General features: G+C 40.8%; 1 protein-coding gene across 5 annotated transcripts in view; it reads right to left on the bottom strand.

Annotated features, from left to right (window-relative positions):
• LOC308061735 (T cell receptor alpha chain MC.7.G5-like) overlaps positions 1 to 24,528 on the bottom strand; it is a 103,084-nt gene that overhangs the window by 16,592 nt on the left and 61,964 nt on the right. Inside the window, exon 3 of one of the 5 annotated variants that reach the window (XM_080382135.1) lies at positions 12,543 to 12,617. The exons of 1 other annotated variant lie outside the window; for it this stretch is intronic. In XM_080382135.1, the coding sequence (XP_080238261.1) occupies positions 12,543 to 12,617 (75 nt within the window). Of the gene's footprint in view, positions 1 to 3,100; positions 3,168 to 8,277; positions 8,357 to 12,542; positions 12,618 to 16,300; positions 16,359 to 24,528 lie in introns of all 5 variants that reach the window. 3 more of the 5 variants (XM_080382134.1, XM_080382136.1, XM_080382133.1) reach the window with 3 other exon arrangements.

The following is a 24,528-nucleotide window of genomic DNA, read 5'->3' as shown; positions in this document are numbered from 1 at the left end:
TGAAAGCATTCTCAGAGCCTGTGATGGGAGAGAAGGCATTTCAGGTGTGCAAAGTTAACACAAAAGGAAGAATATAAAAACACCCTTATTGCAAGAGAGGCATATGGAAGAACAATGGCAAGCAGCACACTCACTGGTCTGGATGGACAGCCTGGTCCCTGAGCCAAAGGTCAGCTTGCCAGTGCCAGAACCATAATCACACAGCATTTCCTTCCATAACAAAAAGTTCAGCAAGCCGTTGCAGAAGCAGCACCTCTCCACAAGCCTTTGCCCAGCCATGCCAAGGCTAGGAAAAACAAATCCTCTGTGTCTTCTTTCCCTTATGCCTTTGAATTCTCTTTTTGGCCTTGAGCGGGCTAAAAGTAGGAATGCAGTAAGAGGAGACAGCATAAAGCGGAGAAGCAGGAGAAGAAAACATACTTGGCAGAACGTGTAGCTTCGTCCCCGACCCAAACTGCAGTTTTCCTACATTGCCGGTCACACAGTGCTACACAACCTAACAAGAACCCAAGGCTCAGCCTACTCTTCTACCATCCCGCAATTTCCTTTTGCAAGGGGTGGGACAAACTCCTTGGATGGGAGACAGCATTGGCTTTGGGAACCACAACACAGAGTGGAAGGAAAGATAAAAACCGAGGGATGACTTTCTTAGGCTGCTTGGGCAATACCAGTCATTCACTGGCACAGTGACTTTTCTGGACAGACTGCCAAAACGGCTTGGTCTTGGTTTGTTGTGCAAAGGAGGACAAGGACACTCTTGCTCTTGGCTTTCTGGTTTATCAATAACCTAAGCTTCCCCAGAGAGTTCAGTTTACCTTTCCTTTCCTATATGCTTGCCCTGTGCTGTTGCTGGAGCACAGCCTTAAGACAGAATATTTGGGTGAGATTGCAATATGCAGGCATTAACTCACTTACTTGGCAAGACGGTGACTTTAGTACCTGAGCCAAAAGTGAATCTGAAGCCATTGACAGGACAGCAGAGCACTTTACAGATTCCCAGAGGGTTACTTCCCAGCTCGTGACACCTCCACTAGTTGACCGGTACCGGCAGCAGTTTCACTTATACCCTGGGCAAGTAGGACACTCACTAAAGTGAAAACCTGATACATTTCTGCAGAGTTGTTCAATGCAGTGTAATTGCACTTTCTTGACTTTTTTCAGGGTCCTCCTCCTTCTGGCTATCTGTTCAGCCACATGACGTTCCTTCTTTCGCTGTCCACACCTCACCTAGGCTGAAAGCAGCCTGGAGCACCATGCTCAGGACACGTTTCCCCAAATATCAGAAATCCTCCACCTGGAAACACTTTCTAGCATGAGAGCACCTTGAAATAGCACCTGTGTTCTCCTTCCCCTGTGAAAGGTGACCCAGATACAACAAGGATATCTACAGGGTGTGCCAGTGGACACTCAAGCAGTTTTGACAAAGGACACACAAGAAAGCTGCACACTCACTGGGTTGGATGGACAGCCTGGTCCCTGAGCCAAAGGTCAGCTTGTCAGAGCCAGAGCTATAGTCACACAGCATTTCCTTCCATAACAAAAAGCCCAGCAAGCCATTTGAGAAGCAGCACCTCTCCACAAGCCTTTGCCCAATCCTGCCAAGGCTTGGAGGGGCAGCAGAAGGGTGGCTGTGCTTCCCACTGCTACACAAACCCTGCTGAGGCTCAGTGGCATAGGACAGCCTCACCACGGCACACGTGGGAGCAGGTGTTTGGCCACTTTGTCCATCCCGGGCATACTGAGAGCAATGGCAATTCTGACCAGCCTGACATGGTCACCATTGGACCTATGGGTACAAACACCATTTGTGAAGGCCTTCTGCTTCTGCCCTAAGCCAAAGCTGTCCTGGAGGAAAGCAGGTGGCATGTAAGCCCATAGCTGAAGAGCCACAACCTCAAGAAGAGAGATGCTGGAAAGCCTGCTGCCCACTGCGCCAGGAACAAGCACGTTCCATTCAGGTAAAGGTAAGTGCTCAGGGAGCTGGAAAGGGTGGACTGGGATAACAAAGAGCAAGACATACCAGCAGCTGGGCAGCAGGTCTACTCACTGTGCTTCACAACCAAGCATGTCCATATCCCCAGCAGCAGGTTCAAGTTCCCTGCATTCAAAAAAGTCCTTCACACCCCAGCAAAAATGCTCATCTCTCATGCCAGTAACTCTACCACTAATCTCTGAGATCAGCTCCTTCCCATCAACACCAGGCATTTGAATCCAAGAGCAACTGCAGCCTTGGCAAGGAGCGATCAGAAAGACATCAAGGAATACCTGGGTTTGCACCGTGTGCAGGTCTGACAGGTGCCCTATGGAGAAGCATGTCACTGCTGGACACCTGTTCCCTGGTCACCCAAACAACCTAAGCTGTTCCCAGCACCAAGGAATTCTTGTTTGTGTCTCCTGAGCTAGGAAATTTTCTGGACAAGAGGAATCTGCTGACCTAGACTCAAACTACACTTTAGGTTACCACCATGAGTTTGTGTTTGAATCAATGATGCTGCCTAAACTTCAAGCAGCAGAAAGTCTGGATCTGCTGTACGAGTGGCAGGAAAGCCATCGCTCACTGCAGCTGTAACAGTTACAGTCCGCACACTCCCAACTCTTACCACCGCAGTAATGCAACAACAGTTGAAGCACTACCACCAGTAATCTCATGAGAATCTCATCTACAGGAGAGATCACAAATGGGATTCTGGTGCAAACAAGAGGGTTATTAATTTGATCTTTCTTCAGCAGAGCAAAGGAAAACCTTTGCTTTGGAAAGAGCAAAAAAAAAAACCAACACCCAGGGCTGTGCTCGACAGAACCATCAGCAACCCACCCCAATTTTCACAAGTACAGATGGCCATGGTGCAAAATACTTGTCTCTATAAACAAGAGGATTCAGGACCCCAGTCTGCTTATGTGACAGGCAGAGCACAGGAGCTGGCAGGAGTAAGTGGAAGGGGTAAATTCACAGCCTTGTCGAATCAAGGTCTCTGCTGCTACCAGAGAAAGCGAAGCAAAGAGTCCCACAGATTGAACCAGTCTCCCTCCACTTTAGTTGCTAACTCATGACCAGAAAACTGTTCCACCAAGTGGAGCAGGAAAATGCTTTGGAACTTACTGGCATTTATCCTTAGCTGAGTTCCACCTCCAAAGGTGACTTGGTTGCCGTAATTAGTCACACAGTGCTTGTCTTCACAACAAAAACCCTGTAAATCATGTCTGCCCTGCACTAGCTTGTTCCTCCCCAGCTGTGCATTGCTGACTGGGCATTTCTTTAACACCAGTCACAGCTGGTCACCCCTTCCAGCTTTGACAGAGATGACCTCTCAGTGCATCCTTATTCCATCTAGAGGAAAGATGCAGGATTATAATCACAACTTCTCTCTCAGCCCTTAAAAAATTGACCCTGAAAGCACAGATCTGCCCCTGGACTCACTTGCACACCTTCAAAAACTCTTTCTTGGTTCTGACTGCTCTATCTCACACACAAACACTTACACACACACACACACTGCATCCCCGTGCAGAGCAGTTTCCAGCAGAGCTCAGCTGGGGTTTTTTTCCAAGTAAGGCATGTGACTTTCCTATCCTCACTCCTTCAGGCAGGGTTTCTACCTACCAGGTTTGACCATCAGTTGTGTCCCATTCCCCAAAGCAGCTTTCCAAGTGGGTGCTGAAATCGCACAGTCACACACCCACTACCAAAACCCACACAGAGCTTTTCTTCCAGTAAATAGGAGAAGATTCCCCATAGAGATCAAGGGCGGGGTGGGAACAAGAAGCTCCTTTGGGGTACAATGAAAGACAACTAACACATAGCTACTTACTGGGTTGGACAGAAAGTCTGGTTCCATGCCCAAAGGTGAGCTTGCCAAGATCTGACCCTGAAAATTGCCACAGCCACAGCCAGCTTTACAAGAACCCCACAGCTATCAGAAAGGAAACAACATCACCTGTAGAAGAGGTGGACATTTGCCTTTCCTGGCAGAGCATGGAAAAAATGGTGAAAGACAAGGGAAATCACGAATTCCTCAGCTACAACAGCATCATACACACACCCAAGGCTAACACACAGCTGCTCTTCCTCCAACACTGCCCTTGCCCATAGGGGCTGCAGCACTGCCTTTGATCCTCTTTAGCAGCAGCCAGCGCTACCCAGCAACAACAACTGCAACTAAGACACACAAGTTTCTCTCAATCTCGTTTCTCAATCTCATGGCCCTTAGGTGCCTTTGTTAAGAGCTTTCTCCACTCCCCAAGGACAAACCTGTCCTGCCTCCCACTCAACTCACAGCAGCTCATAGCTTTTACACTCCCACAGAGAGGGCACAGGGTTATGTGACCTCACAGGAGCGCTTCCCAAAATGTATGCCCAGCATACACTTCTGCATTGCCCTGCAGGCTAAAAAGTAGCTTTGACACTACTCGCAAGGCTTCACACTTAGCTTTGTCCCATCTCCAAAGGTGATACCTGTTCCCATTGATGCAGCAACAAAAGTCATTACACAAACACTCACATCTCCCATAGCAAGGAAGCCATTAGTATGGCTGGCAAGGACCTTTCCAGAAAGGCATAGTTGACACTTCTCAAAAAATTGTGAAGACCTCAGGCTGAGGTTTCCTCTGTCCAGCCACAACCTCATTAAAGACTACATCTGAAAGCATTCTCAGAGCCTGTGATGGGAGAGAAGGCATTTCAGGTGTGCAAAGTTAACACAAAAGGAAGAATATAAAAACACCCTTATTGCAAGAGAGGCATATGGAAGAACAATGGCAAGCAGCACACTCACTGGTCTGGATGGACAGCCTGGTCCCTGAGCCAAAGGTCAGCTTGCCAGTGCCAGAACCATAATCACACAGCATTTCCTTCCATAACAAAAAGTTCAGCAAGCCGTTGCAGAAGCAGCACCTCTCCACAAGCCTTTGCCCAGCCATGCCAAGGCTAGGAAAAACAAATCCTCTGTGTCTTCTTTCCCTTATGCCTTTGAATTCTCTTTTTGGCCTTGAGCGGGCTAAAAGTAGGAATGCAGTAAGAGGAGACAGCATAAAGCGGAGAAGCAGGAGAAGAAAACATACTTGGCAGAACGTGTAGCTTCGTCCCCGACCCAAACTGCAGTTTTCCTACATTGCCGGTCACACAGTGCTACACAACCTAACAAGAACCCAAGGCTCAGCCTACTCTTCTACCATCCCGCAATTTCCTTTTGCAAGGGGTGGGACAAACTCCTTGGATGGGAGACAGCATTGGCTTTGGGAACCACAACACAGAGTGGAAGGAAAGATAAAAACCGAGGGATGACTTTCTTAGGCTGCTTGGGCAATACCAGTCATTCACTGGCACAGTGACTTTTCTGGACAGACTGCCAAAACGGCTTGGTCTTGGTTTGTTGTGCAAAGGAGGACAAGGACACTCTTGCTCTTGGCTTTCTGGTTTATCAATAACCTAAGCTTCCCCAGAGAGTTCAGTTTACCTTTCCTTTCCTATATGCTTGCCCTGTGCTGTTGCTGGAGCACAGCCTTAAGACAGAATATTTGGGTGAGATTGCAATATGCAGGCATTAACTCACTTACTTGGCAAGACGGTGACTTTAGTACCTGAGCCAAAAGTGAATCTGAAGCCATTGACAGGACAGCAGAGCACTTTACAGATTCCCAGAGGGTTACTTCCCAGCTCGTGACACCTCCACTAGTTGACCGGTACCGGCAGCAGTTTCACTTATACCCTGGGCAAGTAGGACACTCACTAAAGTGAAAACCTGATACATTTCTGCAGAGTTGTTCAATGCAGTGTAATTGCACTTTCTTGACTTTTTTCAGGGTCCTCCTCCTTCTGGCTATCTGTTCAGCCACATGACGTTCCTTCTTTCGCTGTCCACACCTCACCTAGGCTGAAAGCAGCCTGGAGCACCATGCTCAGGACACGTTTCCCCAAATATCAGAAATCCTCCACCTGGAAACACTTTCTAGCATGAGAGCACCTTGAAATAGCACCTGTGTTCTCCTTCCCCTGTGAAAGGTGACCCAGATACAACAAGGATATCTACAGGGTGTGCCAGTGGACACTCAAGCAGTTTTGACAAAGGACACACAAGAAAGCTGCACACTCACTGGGTTGGATGGACAGCCTGGTCCCTGAGCCAAAGGTCAGCTTGTCAGAGCCAGAGCTATAGTCACACAGCATTTCCTTCCATAACAAAAAGCCCAGCAAGCCATTTGAGAAGCAGCACCTCTCCACAAGCCTTTGCCCAATCCTGCCAAGGCTTGGAGGGGCAGCAGCAGGGTGACTGTGCTTCCCACTGCAACACAAACCCCGCTGGAAGCAGTGGCGTAGGACAACCTCCCCATGGGACAGCAGGGACTTTTGGGAACAGGCGTGTGGCCACTTTGACTGTCCCAGCCAAACTGAGAGCAGGAAGGGTGGGTTTGGGCCAATCCGGCACATTCCCTTCAAACAAAACCTGTCACTAAATATGGTCACACATAACTGACCAAGCACCCAGCCACACTGCTGCTCCCAGCCACCCCAAGAAAGGTCTCAAAGAAGGCAGAAAGCAGAGGAGCAGTGTTGGACTTACACGGCCTAACAGTGACTCTCGTTCCAGATCCAAAGATAAGTTTATATGCACCAGCTCCTGTGGTCACACAGCATTTCCTCTCTCAACAAAAACCTTCCCAACAACTTGGCAAAGCTGGGCACTATCAGATTAACTAAACAGTACTGAATTTCACTCACTGTCAGGTACATCCTGGAGTGAAGAACCCCCACCCCAGTCTGTCTGTGGGACTAAGAGCTCTATTGGACCTATGGCTACAAACCGCATTTGTGAGGACTGATGCTTCTACCCTGAGACAAAGCCTGCCCTGATGGAGAGCAGGCAGCGTGTAACCCCAAAGCCAATGAGCCACAAGCCCGGGAAAAGAGATGGTGGAAATCCTGCTGGATAGTGTTAGCTTTGCCCATATGAAAGGATGCTACAAGAAGGTGGCAGCCTCTACTAGGCAATACCTGAAGTCTTGTCCCTTTGCCAAGTGTGACCTTGCCATCATTCACTCAGGGGTTTTCAGCTCAACAGGAACACAAGCTCATCCACAACCTTAGAGAGAAAGGCAACCCATACTCACATGGCCATGGCACAAAATGTCTGTCCCTCAGCAAATGTTTTTAGGACCTCACTCTGCTTCTCTGGAAGGAAGTAGGTTACTGACAGAGTTGAATTATTGAGGGCGTACCTTAGTACACCTTTCTTCAACTCAGACAATATATTAGTAGCATGATGCTATTCACACAGTATTTGTCTTCAAAATGAAAAGCCTTTTTTCTCCTTCAGTAGCTCATTATTTCCTGCTTGATATTTCTTTTAGTCTGCTCAAGTAAATTCATTGGGAACTTAAACTTAGATTTCCTTTAAAGATTTTCCTAGTTGATGATCTTTTTCCGTTTTTACAGAGATGGCCATTGACTGCAAGTTTTATCCTTCATTCATACGAAAAAATGCTACAAGGATTAACAGCAAAATTCCTCTGGCAGAATTAGATCAGCGTTAGAAGCAGAGATCTCCCCCCCTGGACCTGTGTGCACATAGTGCAAATCTTAAAAATACCTTTCCTGATTCCCCAAACAAACAACACCTTGCTTATTCAGATCGCTTTCCAAGACAGGCAAACTTTTTTTGTAAAGAAGTAAAAACCTGGATGGAAACATACCAGGAACATCAGAGCAAAAGGTAAGACAGTTTTTCCAGCAGAGACAAGAACTCCAGCTTATGAGCATAAATGAGGAAAAGGTTCTGGGCAACTGAAATGAAAGGACAGTGAGTGTCCCTGCAGGTCTGGGAGATTTCTGGGAACACACAGTAGTGAAGAAAAGGAGTATCTGTGGTAGGACTCCTCTCTCCAGGTGTAGAAAGCTATAACTGAGAGATTTGCATACTCTTTTTGGAGTAAAAGAAACATGCAGCATACAGTCCACTGGGATGGATGATCTCTCTCTGTCTCTCAGAAGGACAACTGACATCAATAGAAGCTGCCCAGAAAATTATTATTGTAGTAATTGCTCCAGAACCTGAATTAAACTCATTTTGAACATTCACAAGTGTCATATCTCTTAATGACACATACAGGAGAGACCAGTTCTCCAAATAGGTATTTAGCTTTATAACAATTTTTTTTTTCCCCTCATGCAAGATCAACCTTGTCCTTTGATTGCCCACAGAAGAACAACGGAATTTTAATGGCTGTTTCATAGAAAAGGGAAATAGGCTTTCCTATCCTTACTCCTTCAGGGTTTCTACCTACCAGGTTTCACCACCAGTAGCGTCCCACTTCCAAAGGTGACTTTCCAGTTGGATGCTGAATTCACACAGTGACACATCAACTAACAAAAACTGCACACAACTTTTGGCCCAGACAAGTATATGCGTTTTTCAAAATAGATCAAAGGGGAAAACAGATGTCATCCTTGTCACATAGCTCTGACCGCATATTAAGATGTCTTTCTAGTTGTATGCCTCTGATTTTTCCATATAAATGAAGACAGAAACAACTCTGAAATACGTGAAGTAGAAAATCAAGCCCATTGCCCTGTCAGCATAACACAGTTAAAGCTCCTTGGACAGTTTTAAAATACAACCATTTTTGCCATGGTTAGAATCTCAGCCTCACATTTATAATGTGAAACAACTATTTGTTTCAAGATTACCTGATCTCATAATTAGTTTTGTGCCTTTCCCAAAGGTCATTTCCTGGAAAACTTAATTGTCCCACAGTAATAAGTTTCTATAGAAAAACTGTAAAGGAAAGAAGCCTCAGCCTTTAAAATCCAGAACACACTGTTAAGCAAAGTGAGATGAAATTTCCACCATTTTTTAAAACAACTAACATAGATGTTTCTAAAACTTCTCATGGTCTACAGAAAGAGTTTAGACAGATCAGCCAGCTAGTCAATCTCAGAAGCTAAGCCAGGGACCAGATCCATAAGCAAAAGAAGCCAAGAAAAAAATAAATAGAAGTAAATTGCCAGACAACACCAATTCAATTTTTCTTGTTTGTTCAGTTGGCAATGAACCAAATAAGGGATCCAAACCTAAGTCCCAGAAGCCGGTTTCACCTAATCTTTTGAGCAAGCAAGATTTGTGCATGAACACTAATCTCAAACATATTCCCGTGCAGGGTTTTTCTGACTAACATGGCATTTGTAAAACACAAAGGTCTTTCGCTGATTTTAGAACAACAGTGATTCCTGACCTGTTCCACTCACATCAACATGGCAGAGAAGTCAAAAGCAAATCGTTTAGTGTATGCTTTTCTTCCCCATGCCCTTTACTTCATATTTTAAAGAAGCTCTTCCCTCTGTATTTTAAGGAAGATCTGACAAAAGACCTAAAGTACTCGGTCTTTCCTAACCGTATTGGTGAAGAGATACCTACAGGCCTTTATCAGCAGCCTGGTTCCTCTTCCAAAGATTAGTCTGGCTGCATTTCCTGAATACACACTGTCAAAAGCTCCTTTACAAAAAAAAACATGCTCTTCTGCACATTTCAGGTTCCACAGCAGGAAACTCCAGTCAAAATAAAACTATGTCTGCAAAATGCCTGTTAGATATTCCCACAAAATGAAAGCTAGCTTCTCTATTTCCTAGCAGGTTTCATGTCAATGCTTTTTACAGATCAAGAAAGATTAAGTGCCCAGAGCATGGTATGCTTTGACATAGCCAGGAATAAACTAAGAATATCTCTACAGAAATCCTAGTTAACACTTATTTTCAAATCTGTGCCTTGGTAAAGGAGAGAGAAGCACTTCCCTCCCTGGTCCTGAACAGTTTTGCAGAGAAAGATGTAACTGAGCAGTCAGAATATCTGGCTGGGACAGCTGGTCCAGTATTTCACAGGAGCAAAACTTCTGCAGGCTCTTCTATCTCTGTTAATGCATATTAAATCACTCTTTTTATTTTTTTTATTTATTTTTTTTTTTGTAGGGCAGAGACTCCTCAATTTTCTGCCACCTTCTCCTCTCTCTGTTTCTTGCTCAAGTAATTCCACACATGGATAGCCCTTGAGGTTCTCTTCAGAAAGGATGTGAAAAGCACAATGAAAGTCCATTCTTTTATACTGTCTGCAATGTCTCTTTCTACCAAGGAATACCATGAAGCTTAAGCAGCTCGAGAAATGAGACAATTTTGTAGTTTGGGGAAAGATTTGTCACAGCTTTCTGGCACTCTATGCTGATTTACACTGTTTTCATTTTGCTGGGAATCTAGTCCTTGCTTCCTTTGTCTGACTGGAAACATAGCACTGTAATTACTGTAGGAAGAACTCTCCATAAGCTATTACTATTAGACCTTACAAAAAATCCAGACTTTTTCTTGCTGCTATCCTTATATTGAATATTCCACCCACCGTGTTATTTCAGCCCTAGAAGCAGTAGATATGGAAGGAGATTCCCTTCCCAGGATCAATTCCCAGCATGAGTCTCCAATACTTCCCAAGATACTTTTGTTCATGCACTTACTCGGCTTAATGATGAGTCTTGTTCCTTTGCCAAACTGCAACTTGTAATTTGCTCCTGAATTCACACATCATTTAATTGCTTTGAAAAAACCTTTCCTGCTCTGCAGTTGTACACAAAACAGGGAAACGCCTGATCTGTGATGATATCTGGACAGGAACGAATCAAAATGATCCCAGCCCAGACTTAACTCAACTTGGTCAAGAAAATCTAGGCATATATTTGAAAACCCATTAACACATTTCCATTCTGTAAGCTAACTGGACAGGAAAATGCTTGCACTCTGACTACAAACCTTTGTTCTTTGTTCCTCACTAAAAATTCAGATCTTATATGCAGACTGAAACATAAGGGAGAGAAAGAAAGAGAACCTGTCCTTGCAGTCAAATAATTAACCATACCCCTAAGAAATTTCTGTGATAGATACACATAATTGGAAAATATGGAAAAGAGGAATGCTTATCACAGGGTTCAGCAGAACCACAATTTCTCATCTATGAATCTAAGGCAGAATCTAACAGAAATAACATTCTGATCACAGATCAAGAATCAGGACTTACTAAGATTATTTAGCCTGACATCTACATATCACAAGCAGGAGAACCAAGTGTAAGATTCCTACAGTATTCAGGGTTGTCACAACAGAAGTATAATGATACTCTACTGCCACTCTACTAGCATTATGGACCAATAACTGGAGCTGGGTGCATTTCCAAAATAGCTTTGGAAAACTTCAGATAGGTATGTTTTGCTTTCATGCAGAGAAAGTGAAACTGGCCCTTCAAACTGTATTTTTGCATCCTGCAGTAAGTGTGATCACCTTACCTTACTGAATTTAGGCCCCCTGGCCTTTGACCAGCATCCAGAATTTTTATTTCTTGTGTGAAAACATACGCTCGCTAGAATAAACTGCTTGATACCACTGAGTACTTGTCTTATGGTTTACATTTGGATTTCAATTTCTCTTCCCCCTTAGCTTTTCTTTTAACTTCAAAGCCAGATAGATCTCCATGCCTTGAAGAGTATGGAGAGAGAAATGGGTAAAAATGCTGAGTTTTGTTAACTAGACTACACTTACTTGGTGTCATAACACCATACCCTCTGTTCAAATATCTCTTTCTTCCTTCTACAGTTGCACTGCATGAGAGTCTTCTACAAAAATAAATTCTGAAATTTGAAATTAAGAATTTCATGGCTAAAAGCATCCTAGTGAGTTCCAGGACCTGAATATAGAGAAAAAGTTGTGCCTTTCACAAAACTAAATGAAAAAATAAACCTGTCACATACATATAAATATTTTATGCGAAGTGCTATCTAGACTATTTTTCTTCCTCAGGTATTTTTTTAAAACTAAAAGTGCAAACTGGAAATTTGTTTCCTATTAATGAGTTTGTTCTTATTTCTTTCTATGAAGTGAAAAGAAAGTTCATTTTACTTTATTGATTTCTGTTTCTCTGGTATATGCCTCTCAGCAACAGCACAAGTGACCGTTTTATCACCAGCATTCAATACACAATTAAGTCAATCAACCTAGTAGAACAAGATAACATTTTAAGTAGCTTAAATATCTAAGCTAAAAGGGAGGCCCATTAAACTTCCAATTACTTCTTAATCGCTTAGCTTTCAAGGACAATGCAACAGTTTTGAATTAGCATCGCTGAAGTCTCGAATTAGGTAGGAAATTAGTAGCTACTTGTCTCGTAGCCCCTGAGAACATCTATGTATTTTATCAGATATTAGCTTGGAAATGAAAACCTGATGCTGAAGACCTTGAATACAAACTCCTTCATAAAGGTACTTCACTGAAATCGTAAGGCCAGAACAGAATTAAACAGAAACTGGAAGTTATCCTGTCTGATTTATACTGCTGCACACTTCTAGGATGAATGTCAATTCATCACTCCATCTGGGAGAAGATATCTATGACCAAAGCACAAGTACATTTCTTCATTCAGCTCTGCTGAGGACACAGAAGTTGCACTGAATGTACTGTCACTGGATCTGGGATGTTCTGAAACACTACGATCTAAGATCACTGTTTTTACTGAAAGACTTACTTGGAAGCACAAACAGATGAGTTCCTCCACCAAAAGTGAACTTTCCATAACCACCAGTCACACTGTGACAAGGCACTTTATATAAACCATTACAGCAAGAATTTAACAGATTCCAAATCACCACTGAATGACAGAGTTAAATATTGCCTTTCCAAAATCTTTAGAAGCAAAATATCTTGCTGTACTGATGACTGTATCCACAGAAATTTACTTTTGTTGGTTAAAATTTTGCTAAACCAAATCTTATTACAAATGGCATCAATTTAATTCTTCAGTGTCCACTTCAGTACATATTCTGGGTCTGTAAAAGCAAAGTCGTTTTACATTTCACTGTTTTTTTTCTATTTAAGATATTTCAGATGAAGTATGGATACAAAAAGAGGACAGTATTTAGCATTGCAAGATTTCTCTGCAGCCATTATTGTGCCAATATATTAATTTTAAAAGAATATCGGAGATTTTTCTGAATCATTCCACACCGCTGCCCTTGTGGCACAGTACTTTTGAGAAAGCCAAGGGATTGGCATAAGAAAACTCATTATTTTTCAGTCTCATGGATACTCAGCACAACAGAGACAAGAGTTCCTAAATCTACAAATAAATCAAATGCTTTAAAAAAAAGCACATGGAAGTTTAATTAGTGAAATTGGGTTGATATGAAAAGCTGAACCTTGGAAATGGAAGTTTGGTTGTTAGTGTTTATATATCAAATTCTTCACTTCTCACTTACTTGGTATTACAAAAATTCTTGTCCCTTGTCCAAATGTTGTTTTCCCAGAGTTTCCTGTATTCACACAGCCAGCAAATGCTTTACAAAAAACATCCAGAGAAATATATTTGCCTTCTTAACTCCTCCTTTCCTAGAATAGAAGTTAAATAAATGCAACTGGATGTATTAAATTATGATATCCATAAGCTTATTACTGAATAAGACTCATGGCTTAACATTACCGTCATCCTGTAACATACGTATGTGTCCCTTTCTTTTCTTTCCACTTCAAATTGGAAACTGGTTTCTTTCACCAAAAAGTAATTATCACTCCATCTTATCTATACATCTGCTTTTCAACCATAAAACCATTTACAAGGCAATTCTCCATTAGGAAAAAATACCTGTTTTTACAGTTTAATTCCATTCCTGAAGGTGAATTACCAGTTGCAGGGAGAATTCAGAACAATGATATATGCAGTAACAAAAGCTTTAATGAAATTAATTTCTAATAGTACCTTGTTTGCTGGTAAACATATGATCAGCTCTGGCTTCAATTCCAGAGGTAGTTGCTCCCTGTGAACATTGCCTAAGAATGCTGCAGCAAATTGTTTCTGCTTCTGTTTAAGGATTGTGTCATATCCAATCACACGAGCAGCCATAGTCTCATCCAATGTATTGAGCTACTATGTGTGAGATGAAACCTGCTTTTTGCCTGACTTGTTGGAAATGTGTAGAAATAAATGAAAGTACATACTTCTAGAAAACACTAACTTCTTACCTACTCCTATTAAAATTCTGATTGTCTGCCTTGGGACAAAAATCTATGCATGCTGATATTTTCTGAACACTAAAATTGCTGGTTGCCAAAATACTGAAAGAAATAATTGTTGGAAGCCAAAGACACCCAAAAATATTTTTCATCCATAGATTTCAGTGATCAGGGACAGCAATGACATTCATAAATTCTTAACAACATGTGATATTCCAGTGCTGTTAAATCCTAAGTTATACATAAATTGAAAGGTAAATCTCTTGGAATATTGAAATGTAACGACCCATGTGTCATGTTTATTCTGGAAACAGAATAAAACAACAACCCAAACCATCAGTTAAACTCTATGGGGAACCAGTATTGGATAGCTGTGGCCCAAATCTGTATGCATGCAATCCTCAGGAGCACAGGTACTTATTTTCTAAAGCCTTGCACATTTTTTCAGGCTTACCTAGCTTTACTTGTAGGTGCATTTTTCTTTGGCATTTAAGCTCTTGTTTGCACTCTCCAAAGTCGCATCACAGCAGAGCTTTACAAAATCCTGGACATGGAAGGTTTTGATCCATGGCAGGCTTTCTCCCTACTTATAAATGGTCTTTCCATTTCTAACTGTGAAACTAGTAAAAATCTTCATTTGAAAAGTCAGGGTGGGTTTTTTTAAGTCTTCACATGGTGCAAGGATACTGACACTCTGGACTACATGTTCAAGGAAAGTAGATGTCTTGAGACAGACCAGAGATACATCCTACACATGTGAGTTAACTAAACTTAGTACAGGTGTCCTAATGTCTCTCTACAATGACTGGAAAAATTCAGGCATTTTTCAAGCAGTTCTCCTCTTGAAGATATTAACCCTAAAAAAACACCTCAAAAACCGGTGATGGAGATAGAAGCAAAATCATCTTGGGCTAGCAGATTTGACCTTGAATGCTGTTTATTAAAGGGAGTAAATCTGGACTCACAAGTCTGAATTTCAAGATGAGTATTCACTTCTTTTTCTGAAATGTGACACATCCACTGCTTGTGGAAACACAGATAGTGGCAAGTTTCAAATTAAGGGAAGAAATTATCTTTAAATCCCTAAATGCCAAAGCTCATCACAGCATCATCAAGCTCAGGTTTTGAGAAGTTTAATTTATAAGATATCCAAGAAGCATATGATAAAGTCAGATATAATAAATAAGGACAAAAAAACAGTACAAAAGAAATACATTAGTGTTTCTAGACTACAAAATATAGGTATCTGTATAGTTATCTTCAAGATGCAGTTTAAGATGAGTATGCCAGAAAAGATGGATTTACATATTTGAGCCTATAGAGTTATAAGTATTTCTCATATTCCAGTAGAAATAACCTATCCTTTAGGAAGAAAAAAATAAAAATAATAATAATAAAAAAAAACCCAGAACCAAACAAACACACAAAAAAAACCAGGAAAAAGAATTCAGAAATTCTTACACCCAGTGGGATATAGTATCAGATATACCCCCTTGACAAAAGTTGTGTCACAAGTGCCTTCGCTACTATAGAAAGCTCTGCAAAAACTCATTTGAATTAAAAAAAAAAACAAAAAAAACAAAAAAAGGCAGCAGACTGAAACATCTAATTATTTTTTAATCTCATGCATGAGGTTTGGCTTTTTTTCAAATTGCTGATGTACAGGAAAGAACCATTGTAAGATTTTTAATCCCAATTTTTTCTTCCTCAAATATAACTTAAAATCCTTCCCCAGAGGACATTGTATTTCTGTCTACAAACAGACAGTAGCAGCTTTCAAGCCCTTTCTAATGTAAGACTGAACAGACAATGGCACTCAGTCTAGTCAGAAAGCAGACCTGAATTTACAGAATGACTTTGAACTGAAAAAAAATGATTTAATGGCAAAGATCTCAGTTGATACACACAGCTGGCTAATTTAATTTAATTTTAATTTAAGTTTATTTAAATGCATGGGAAATAATATGATCTATTTTGCTTATATCCATCTATGTGCAGTCTTCTTTTCCAGTCTTTCTTACCTGGCTGCACTTTGTGTTCTGAACGTTCACTTTGGGAAGCTGCTTTATCCCTATATTAGACAATACCTTTGAATGAATCTACTGTAAACAGGATTTTACTGCTTATCTTCCTTTTACAAAACTGGCTGCTATCATTGGCAGCAGGGAAGTAATTTGTGCTCCTGTCAATTTTTTTCATGTTTGCAAATTTTAAATGGGAGCAAAGCCCTTGGAAATAGCATCCTCATGTTCCTCTAACAAAAAATCAGCAGCTTACCTGAATGCACCGTTAGCCGTATTCCACACACAAATATGAATGTCTCAATGATTACGCCCACACCAGCTCCGCCCTTTACAAAAACTTTACATCCGTCCTCTCCTGAAATTTAGGATGTTTTCATTCTACATTATTAATTTTAACTATCCCTTATCACATAGAAGTATTGGTAATTTTTATTTTAAAGCAACTTGACAATTATATGCAGAGATTAAATATTCAAAACCATGAAAAATCCACTAAAATGAACATCTCAAAATCCAGCCATAACTTCATCTGCTGGGAGAAGGTAACTGGCATAATTGTGATGAAGTAAATAATTCTGCACTAACTCTTCTAAAATAACTGAATATGTGCAGATTTTCTTTAGAGCAAAAAGAGCATTTATTCTATAACCTTTACTTTACTCATGACTGCGATCTTTCTGTCTGTGTCACACTCCATGCAGAAGAAAAGCATTCTAAATGCATATTCAGGAACAACTGAAAAAAAATTTGGGCATCTCTTCCAGAATAGCTTTGCCAATCAGTGCTGCTCCAGTCAAGCAGTCTCAAGTACATTTACTTGCAGTGAATAAAAGCAAAAAGTAGGTAGGACCAGAAGCTGATCAGATATTTTCTTGGGTAGCAAGCACAGAAGGGATTATGTTTTGACTCAGAGTTGTAGTGGCTGAATTGAAGAGTATCTGTGGTTCCAACTCCTAGCAGCACAGTATAACACCACTTCACAAAAAAATTCCTTTCTTAAGAGGTCCAGATCAATTTTCATTTGTAAGTCAACCATAGCACAATTTGGATTTGGAATTTTACGTTTAGTGGTGGGAAACCTCTCTGTCTGCCCATGCAAAAATTATTTCTATATAAGACTGTTGGCTTTCCAGGCTGCTCTGTACGTGCAATTGTTACTAAAGTCAAGGTTTTTTAGCTAAGAGTTGGCTGAGATGTGGGGAAGCAAGACTGTGATTTTCATTAAAGGATGAAAAGCAGCAGATCAAATCACTCAACAGTTTTGAACATCTCACCCAGAGTCCCAAATACACAAATCTGTTCAACAAATGGAAACTCTCGCAATGATGTTACTATAGAATATATAAATGGAACAGAATTAAAAGCAAGAACAGAGCAATTTTGTCTTTCTGTTTAAGTAATTCCATCTTCCTCCAGGCCCCTGCAGCATTTAGGTGCATAAGAAGTATTAAGTAATTTAGTTTCTCTCTCCTTTTTCACACATAGTAGACACCAAAAGGTAAGTCATTTTACCAGAGTCCTATAGCAAGTGATCATCTCCAAGGCCAGTCCTTTGACACTCACCCTCCCCTTGATTGACTGCACCACTAAGCCTATTCATGTCTGTTCAAGACCACATCCCTCAGTATCCTCATTATTGTGACTGTAGGACATCTAATGAAGAGAAGGATTCCAATGTATGGTACCCTGAATCTGAAGTTCAATAAAATTAAAGAAGTATTATATACACATGTTTGTGGCATGCAGAATTCCTGGCCAACAGCAGACTTACCTGTTTCCAGAAACAGCCAGATCCAATTGGCAGAAGTTGATAGAACTGATGTGGCTTGGTCCTTCTAAGTGAGAAACCCCCCTGCAGAAAACTTCAGTTCAAAAGAGCAGAGAGCCTTACCAGAACACAGCTCCTGAGCGCATCTCATCTGTAGCCTTCCTAGATGCAACAACTTGCCCTACAATTTCTTTAACACAGGGCACCAGATGCTTTGGCACTTGTATTCATCCATCTTTTTATCAGCCTCTTCATTGCTGGAAGCCAGAAATTTTGTACTGCATTCCTTGCTGTTTCAGACTTCCTCCTTGTTTAGAAAGACATCCATGCCATTGGAAGACACTAGCCTCCTGGCCTGCTTTAGACAAAACAGCTTTTCAGGGCACAAACACATCCCTTAATCCCAGCAAAACATCTTTCCTCCAGCCTAGGACATTAGACCAATAGGTTTCTTGAACAACTTGCAGTTTAACCTCCCTTAGAAGTACCAATAATTTCAAAAGCAGTGCTACGTTTCCCATGGTTACTGCGTTTCTTCTGTTACAAATCACTTACAACTGTACAACTTTTAGCATGGATCTTCAAATAAACCTTCTTTGAATCTCAGTTCAGCTATTCATCTTCTTTCACCTGTGCATTTCTGACTGTGGACTTTCTAAAGCTTCTGTATCACATAGGCAGGGTTTTCATTTGCACCTGCTGGCAAGGCAAGAATGCAAAGAGCAAAGGAGTTTAATTTGTGCCATGTGCAGAGAAACATATTATAGGGTTTGGGTTTTTTTCCATTTGACCTATTTACTGGATTTCATCAAACTGAAAATGTGAGAACAATAAACTTTGACCAGCAGGTAGCAGGAGAGGTCAAGGAAAGAAATTCAGTTTAAATTAATATATTTAATCAGGATTTTTTTATTATTTTGGGGACACAGGACAAGTCAGATTATGCACCACCAGAGTGAAGTACTATCTTTATTATTATGTATTTTTAATGCTGTATAAGACAACAGAAGCATTCAGCTGTACAAAAAGCTATTTAATATTTACCATTCTCATGAAGTTTGGTATCGTTTGAAGTAATAACATGAAAACAATCAGTTTATCTTCTTAAAAATATCTATAAAAGGTTATATGGCAAGAAAATAAAATAAAGCCTGGTTTATCATCTCAACTACAAAGTTTAAATTGGAAAGAATATACTGATGGGAGTTGACCAAAAAAAAAGGATTATTTTTTTTACCTAATTTCATGTATTTTAATTACTTTTAACAAGTTAAAAATCCTAGAAATTTTGTGTTTTGCTTTGAGTATCCTTCCAAGTATATGTATGCTCTTCATTCCAAATGCAACCCTTGCACAAGAGGATAAAAGCACATGCAATTATAATCACAGACAGACATAGCTCTTACACCCAGCTGGGTTTTCCAGTAGTAATAAACAAGCATTGTTAGCCATGTTGCATTCAGACTTATTTTAAGAGCAACTTAAGAAAACCTCCTTACTCTCCTTTGGCAAGAAAGTACTAAATAAACCCCAAGTCTGGTTAATATGCTGCGCACGTAAGCAGCTTAAACCTTCGAGGGTGAGGAAGTATTCTAGCCCTAGAAGACCCTGGGGCATCACATGAAGAAAAGTAAGAAAAAAGCTTTTCTACAAGGGTCAGGTTGAGGCTTCGATATGTGCATATTCATGGAATTGAGTTGGAAAGAAGTTCAGATAGGTGTTTCTTTTCTTTTTTGCATATGGTTGGAGTAAATATTTATTTGTGTTGAAACAATTTACCAGAGGATACAAAATCTTGTGTATCATTTTAGGTTGGTATAAGCACTTCTCTCTGGCAGTCTACATACAGAGACATTAATACTGTCCCTGAACTTCTTACTTTCTGTGACATACTTACTGGTTCTGAGAAAGCCAAGACACTACAGGAATGAAACTGGGAGTCCTGCCTTGTGCTGCCAGAGCCTTTCTGGCTATAGCTTACCATCCTTTCTGGCTTGGAGGCTGGGCACTGAAACCTTAGAGATATTTAATCTTGCTTGGGGAATTGCCATATATTTCTGCAGAAGCAAGAAAGGTTTAGGCTGGAAGCACAAACACTCCTCTCCCCGTACATAAATAAAAACACAAAAGAAAATGCAAAATATTCTTCCTGCTATTCCGTTTTCCTTGTCCTTCATGTCACTTTTCCATTTAACCTTTTGGAAAGGTGTTTATTCACTTTGGGTGCTTTTAATGTTCTCTGCCACAGGAGAGAGCTATCATCGTTTTGACTTGCTCATCAAGAAGCCACACACAGGTGTTAGCATGTTATTTCTGTCAGGCCCACCAAGGGAAAGTAAGATTAAATTTCATGTGCTGGAGGTGAACAAGTGCCTGAAAGTACTTAAAAGGTTTTATTTATGTGTTCATATTTTGGATAGCATGTGCCCTTTTATAATGAGAAGCCACAAAACATACCATGCTCTGACTTGCTGGCAGCAAAAGATCTAAGAAGCTGTTTGGAGGTTGAATCTTTTGACAGTCAAGTCTCAAAGCTCCTGGTTGCTACAGTAGTTTCACCCCTTTTAAAACTAGAAGAGCCTGCAAAAATGCAAAAATTACTTTTATCAGGCAGAAATCTGCTTTCTATTACAGTGATGAGTTTATTTTTTTATTTATAAGGTTTTATTTTTTAATTGTATTTTAATGATTGCAGGTATCACTAGTTAGTAGAAATGCAGATGGTGCATCTTCTGAGTCATATGGGGCTCTGAACTTCTCTGCATTTCCATCATGCCTATAGCATGAAGTTAAACTGGCTGCTTAGAAGCATTTGCCACTTAGAGGAGAAGCTATGAGAAGCAGCAGATTCCCAACAGAAAAGTGAAGAGGCAAATTTTGCATGCACTGAGCTGTAAACTTTTGCTAGAGAATACCCATGAGGCTCAGTAGCAGTCAGAAAAGAATTGCATGCTTAAACCGGGATAAGACACTGTTAGCAATAAGGATTTAATGCTTCATGCAGTCAAAAAACACCTGATGGTTCCCTGACCCAGGGTGTGAGCTAAGGACTGCCAATAGGTAAAACAATGGCAGCATAGCATCTGTACCTTATTAAGTTAAAATAAGGAAAAACAAAAAAGAAAATAATTCAGAGAAAAACAGCCATATATGGAACAGAAATAGAATTCTAAAATTTCCTAATATCAACAAAATTGAACAGTACTTTAAGAACTATTGGGAAAGGAATGTAAAACAGCTCATCTTATCCAAAACATTATATTCTCTTTAAGTAGTATCCAGAGGAAGAGAGTATCAGGAGTTAGCAGAGTAGTTTAGATTTTCATTGAAATCTAGACATCATCATCATTTTAATGAACTCTTCCACAGAAAAACAAAGTAGCTTTCTAGTAGTAGTTATTCTACAGTCAAAATAAATCTTACATAGAAATGACTGTGATGATGCCTAGACAAAAATGAAAGTCCTTGAAATATAATAAAAAATACAATACAAGCCTATACAACCATTTGAAACCTGCAACTAATTGGCTTAAATTTACAAAAAGTTGTCTCATGACATAATTTGATTTAGCATTGTAAATATTGCCATTCTGTGTAAATAGAAGTTCTGTTGGTGAAATTGGTTCCTTAAGCTCTTCATTCAAAATAGGATTGTATTGCAGTAGGTGCAGTAAGACTTAGAAATACTCAGGAAAACTAAAGCAATAAAATTGTGTTAGTAAAAAAAGCCACATTTTCTTCCACATACTTCTATACTTAGTAAAGGGAAAGGTGCATTATATGCTCTCCCCACCCTGAACCACCTGACTTACTTGCTGGGATCCTTTAAAGAAAAGAGCTGAATTATTCCCAAAATAAAGCATTCCCAAAATTTTTTGCGCTGATTCTGATGCTGGACTTCATGGGGATACAAACAAACTTAAATCCTACCAAGAACTTTAGCTGCCCCATTACACTAGACCTCAAGGGCATTTTAAGCTCTTTACTCTTTTTGATATCTTACAGATTAACATCTAGGATCAACAAGGTATGCAGAAGGAAGAAAACTCTTCAGGTAATGCCTCTTCCAAGATGCTAAACTATATAGACACTGTATGTCTTCTGTATTACTCTCGACATCTGCAGCAATCCTACAGCGCCAGCTGCAATGCTAGAAGGGCACAGTCCCCCAGAAATGCTGTGACTCACCTGTTATATCTTCTCTTTGCATCTGTTTTGCACTCCTGGGGACTTTCTACGTTGAAATTTTGGCTGTTTTCTAAAAGTGCTGTCCTGTCTCAGTATTGGAAAGTAGGAGGCAGAGGGAGAAGAGCAGGCAACCAGCTTGCTTTAGATAAGAACAATAAGCACATGAACATCAGATTTTTTTCTAAATTTTGCTAGAGATAAAAGCTGCAACTTTTTCTGCAGATGGGAACAGAGGTTTCATAAAGCAATGCAACAGGAACAGGAAGCAAAAATCTCTTGCTGATACACAGCAGAGGAGGGAAGACATTCCCTTCAGTGGCAGACTGAGCAGTCATTCTGAGCAAATAGTACAGAATTTCACTAGCAAAGGACCTGCCTTGTTAATTCTTATTGCTTGGGTGATCACCTTTGATGATATATTAATGGGATCCTTCCCAAGTACTTTTAAATTTACCTAGGAAGCCATGCATTTTGTCATTTTCACTGCAATAGATGTCTATAACTTCTAGTAGATTTCAAGTATAGCTTTAGGGGTTATGGGTTTGCTGTTGACTAGTATGTACCAAATGAACATCTTCTATGAAGTTGCGGTTTAACCCCTACGAGCAAGCAAGCACCACACAGCCACTTGCTCACTCCCCCTCACCAAGACAGGTTGAGAAGGAGAATCAGAAAAGAACGTAGAACTCAAATATTGAGATAAGAACAATATAATAGGTAAAGCAAAAGCCATACATGCAAGCAAAGCAAAACAAGGAATTTATTCACTACTTCCCATTGGTAGGCAGGTATTTGGCCATCTCTAGGAAAGCAGGGCCCCATCATACATAACTGTTACCTGGAAAGACAAATGCCATAATGCTGAATGCCCATCCCCTTCCTTCTTCTTCCCCCAGTTTATATACCCAGCATGACATCCCATGGTGTAGAGCAGTTATAGAGGAATGGAGGCAGGTTAATTAACATTGATAATATACAGCTGTGGGCTGGCTTCAGGGGTGTTGGGTTGGCTGACATGGATAATGTGCAGCTGTGGCTGGTTCCCGCTAAGTAGTTAAATAGCTCTAAGGGGTATGGAAGGGGAGGATTGAAGGAAGAGAAACTCTGGATGAAGAGAGATTTGGGAAAAGCAGAGGGAGAGAGGCTGGCTGGAGGAGAACCTTGGAAGAGGAAGAATCCAGATGCAGCAAAGGCAAGAAGCAGGATGGTCTGGCCTGAAGAAAATGAAGCAACAGCACAGACAGTCAATGAACTTGTGAAACCTTGTGGGGGATAGGTGGCTGTGCCAGGGCAAGGCACAGGAACTACTTATTGAAGTCAACCTGGTATGGGATGGTAAAAGCCTTGTTGCGGATAGTTAGTTTTGATAGTGCTGCAACACCATGGTATGGAATACCCATTTGGGTCATCTGTCCTGCCTGTGTCCCCTCCCAGTTTCCTGTCCCCCTCCAGCCCTCTCACTGGCAGGGCCCAAGGAACAGAAAAATTCTTGATTTATTGTAAACGTTGCCCAGCAACAACTAAAAATGTGTGTGCTATCAACATTGTTCTCACACCAAATCCGAAACACAGCGCTGCACCAGATACTAGAAGAAAACTACCTCTATCCCAGCTGAAAGCAGGACATATGACATAAGTTTCTTAGGCCTGCATTAAAAGGGGAAAGAGTGTGAATCGGAAACTGAAAACAAATAAAACCCCACCACGCAACAGCAACTGCACAGCAGAGATGAGGAGATACTCACAATGAACCACTTCAAGGCACTCGGAACTCTAGTCTGAGACACACTCGTGACCTTTACCTACAAAGATGAAAATTTTCTAGCCCCCTGAGGCAGGTACATTTGTTGTGTGACTTTGTATGACCCAGACTGCTTGATAGATCCTTAAGACCAGAGGTGAGAACAGAGAGGAATGCGTCATTGTCACAAACCATGAGCATTATTAACATCAAGGAAAGAAAGATAGAAGTCCACAAATTGCATCTTGGATGTGCATGCTTGCATATGGAGACAGATGTTCACATCAGCTGTTTCCAGGCTCTAACACTGGGTGGAGGGAGAGTACTGTTTGGAGAACTTTAAGAAGAAGCTTCTACTTCGGGTGAATGGATCTTTGGAGGTTGTTCTCATTCTGAAAACAGTAACATTGTTGGGAGCAGTTTCTTAACCCTAGGCTGGACTTCAGTTTGAAAACTACTCCCTTACACAAAAACAGTGTAGTCAAAAGGACAGGGGGAAAGGTCAAACTACAGTCATTACTAGTGATTTTAAAATAATTTTCTGAGCTGTAAAAATGCTCATTTATACCTTTGAATAACTATTAGACCTAAACTGGACAGATCTTATTTCTACGTATGCACAACCATGAGAAAATGAAGTTGTTGGATAACAGAGGTGATACGGTATAATAACAGTGCCCTTGGTGTAGTAGTAGTGGTACTGCTTTTTGTAACCATGTCAAGAGACCTTAAAGCCTGAATATTTTTGTACGCTTCAAAGGTACCACACCTGTTTGTCTTTCTC

The sequence above is a fragment of the Falco punctatus genome (genome assembly GCF_963210335.1).
Source record: "Falco punctatus genome assembly, chromosome: 4".
In the NCBI taxonomy this organism is placed as follows: domain Eukaryota; kingdom Metazoa; phylum Chordata; class Aves; order Falconiformes; family Falconidae; genus Falco; species Falco punctatus.
Note: the sequence above shows the minus strand (reverse complement) of the source record. Positions and strands in the feature narration are given on the sequence as shown.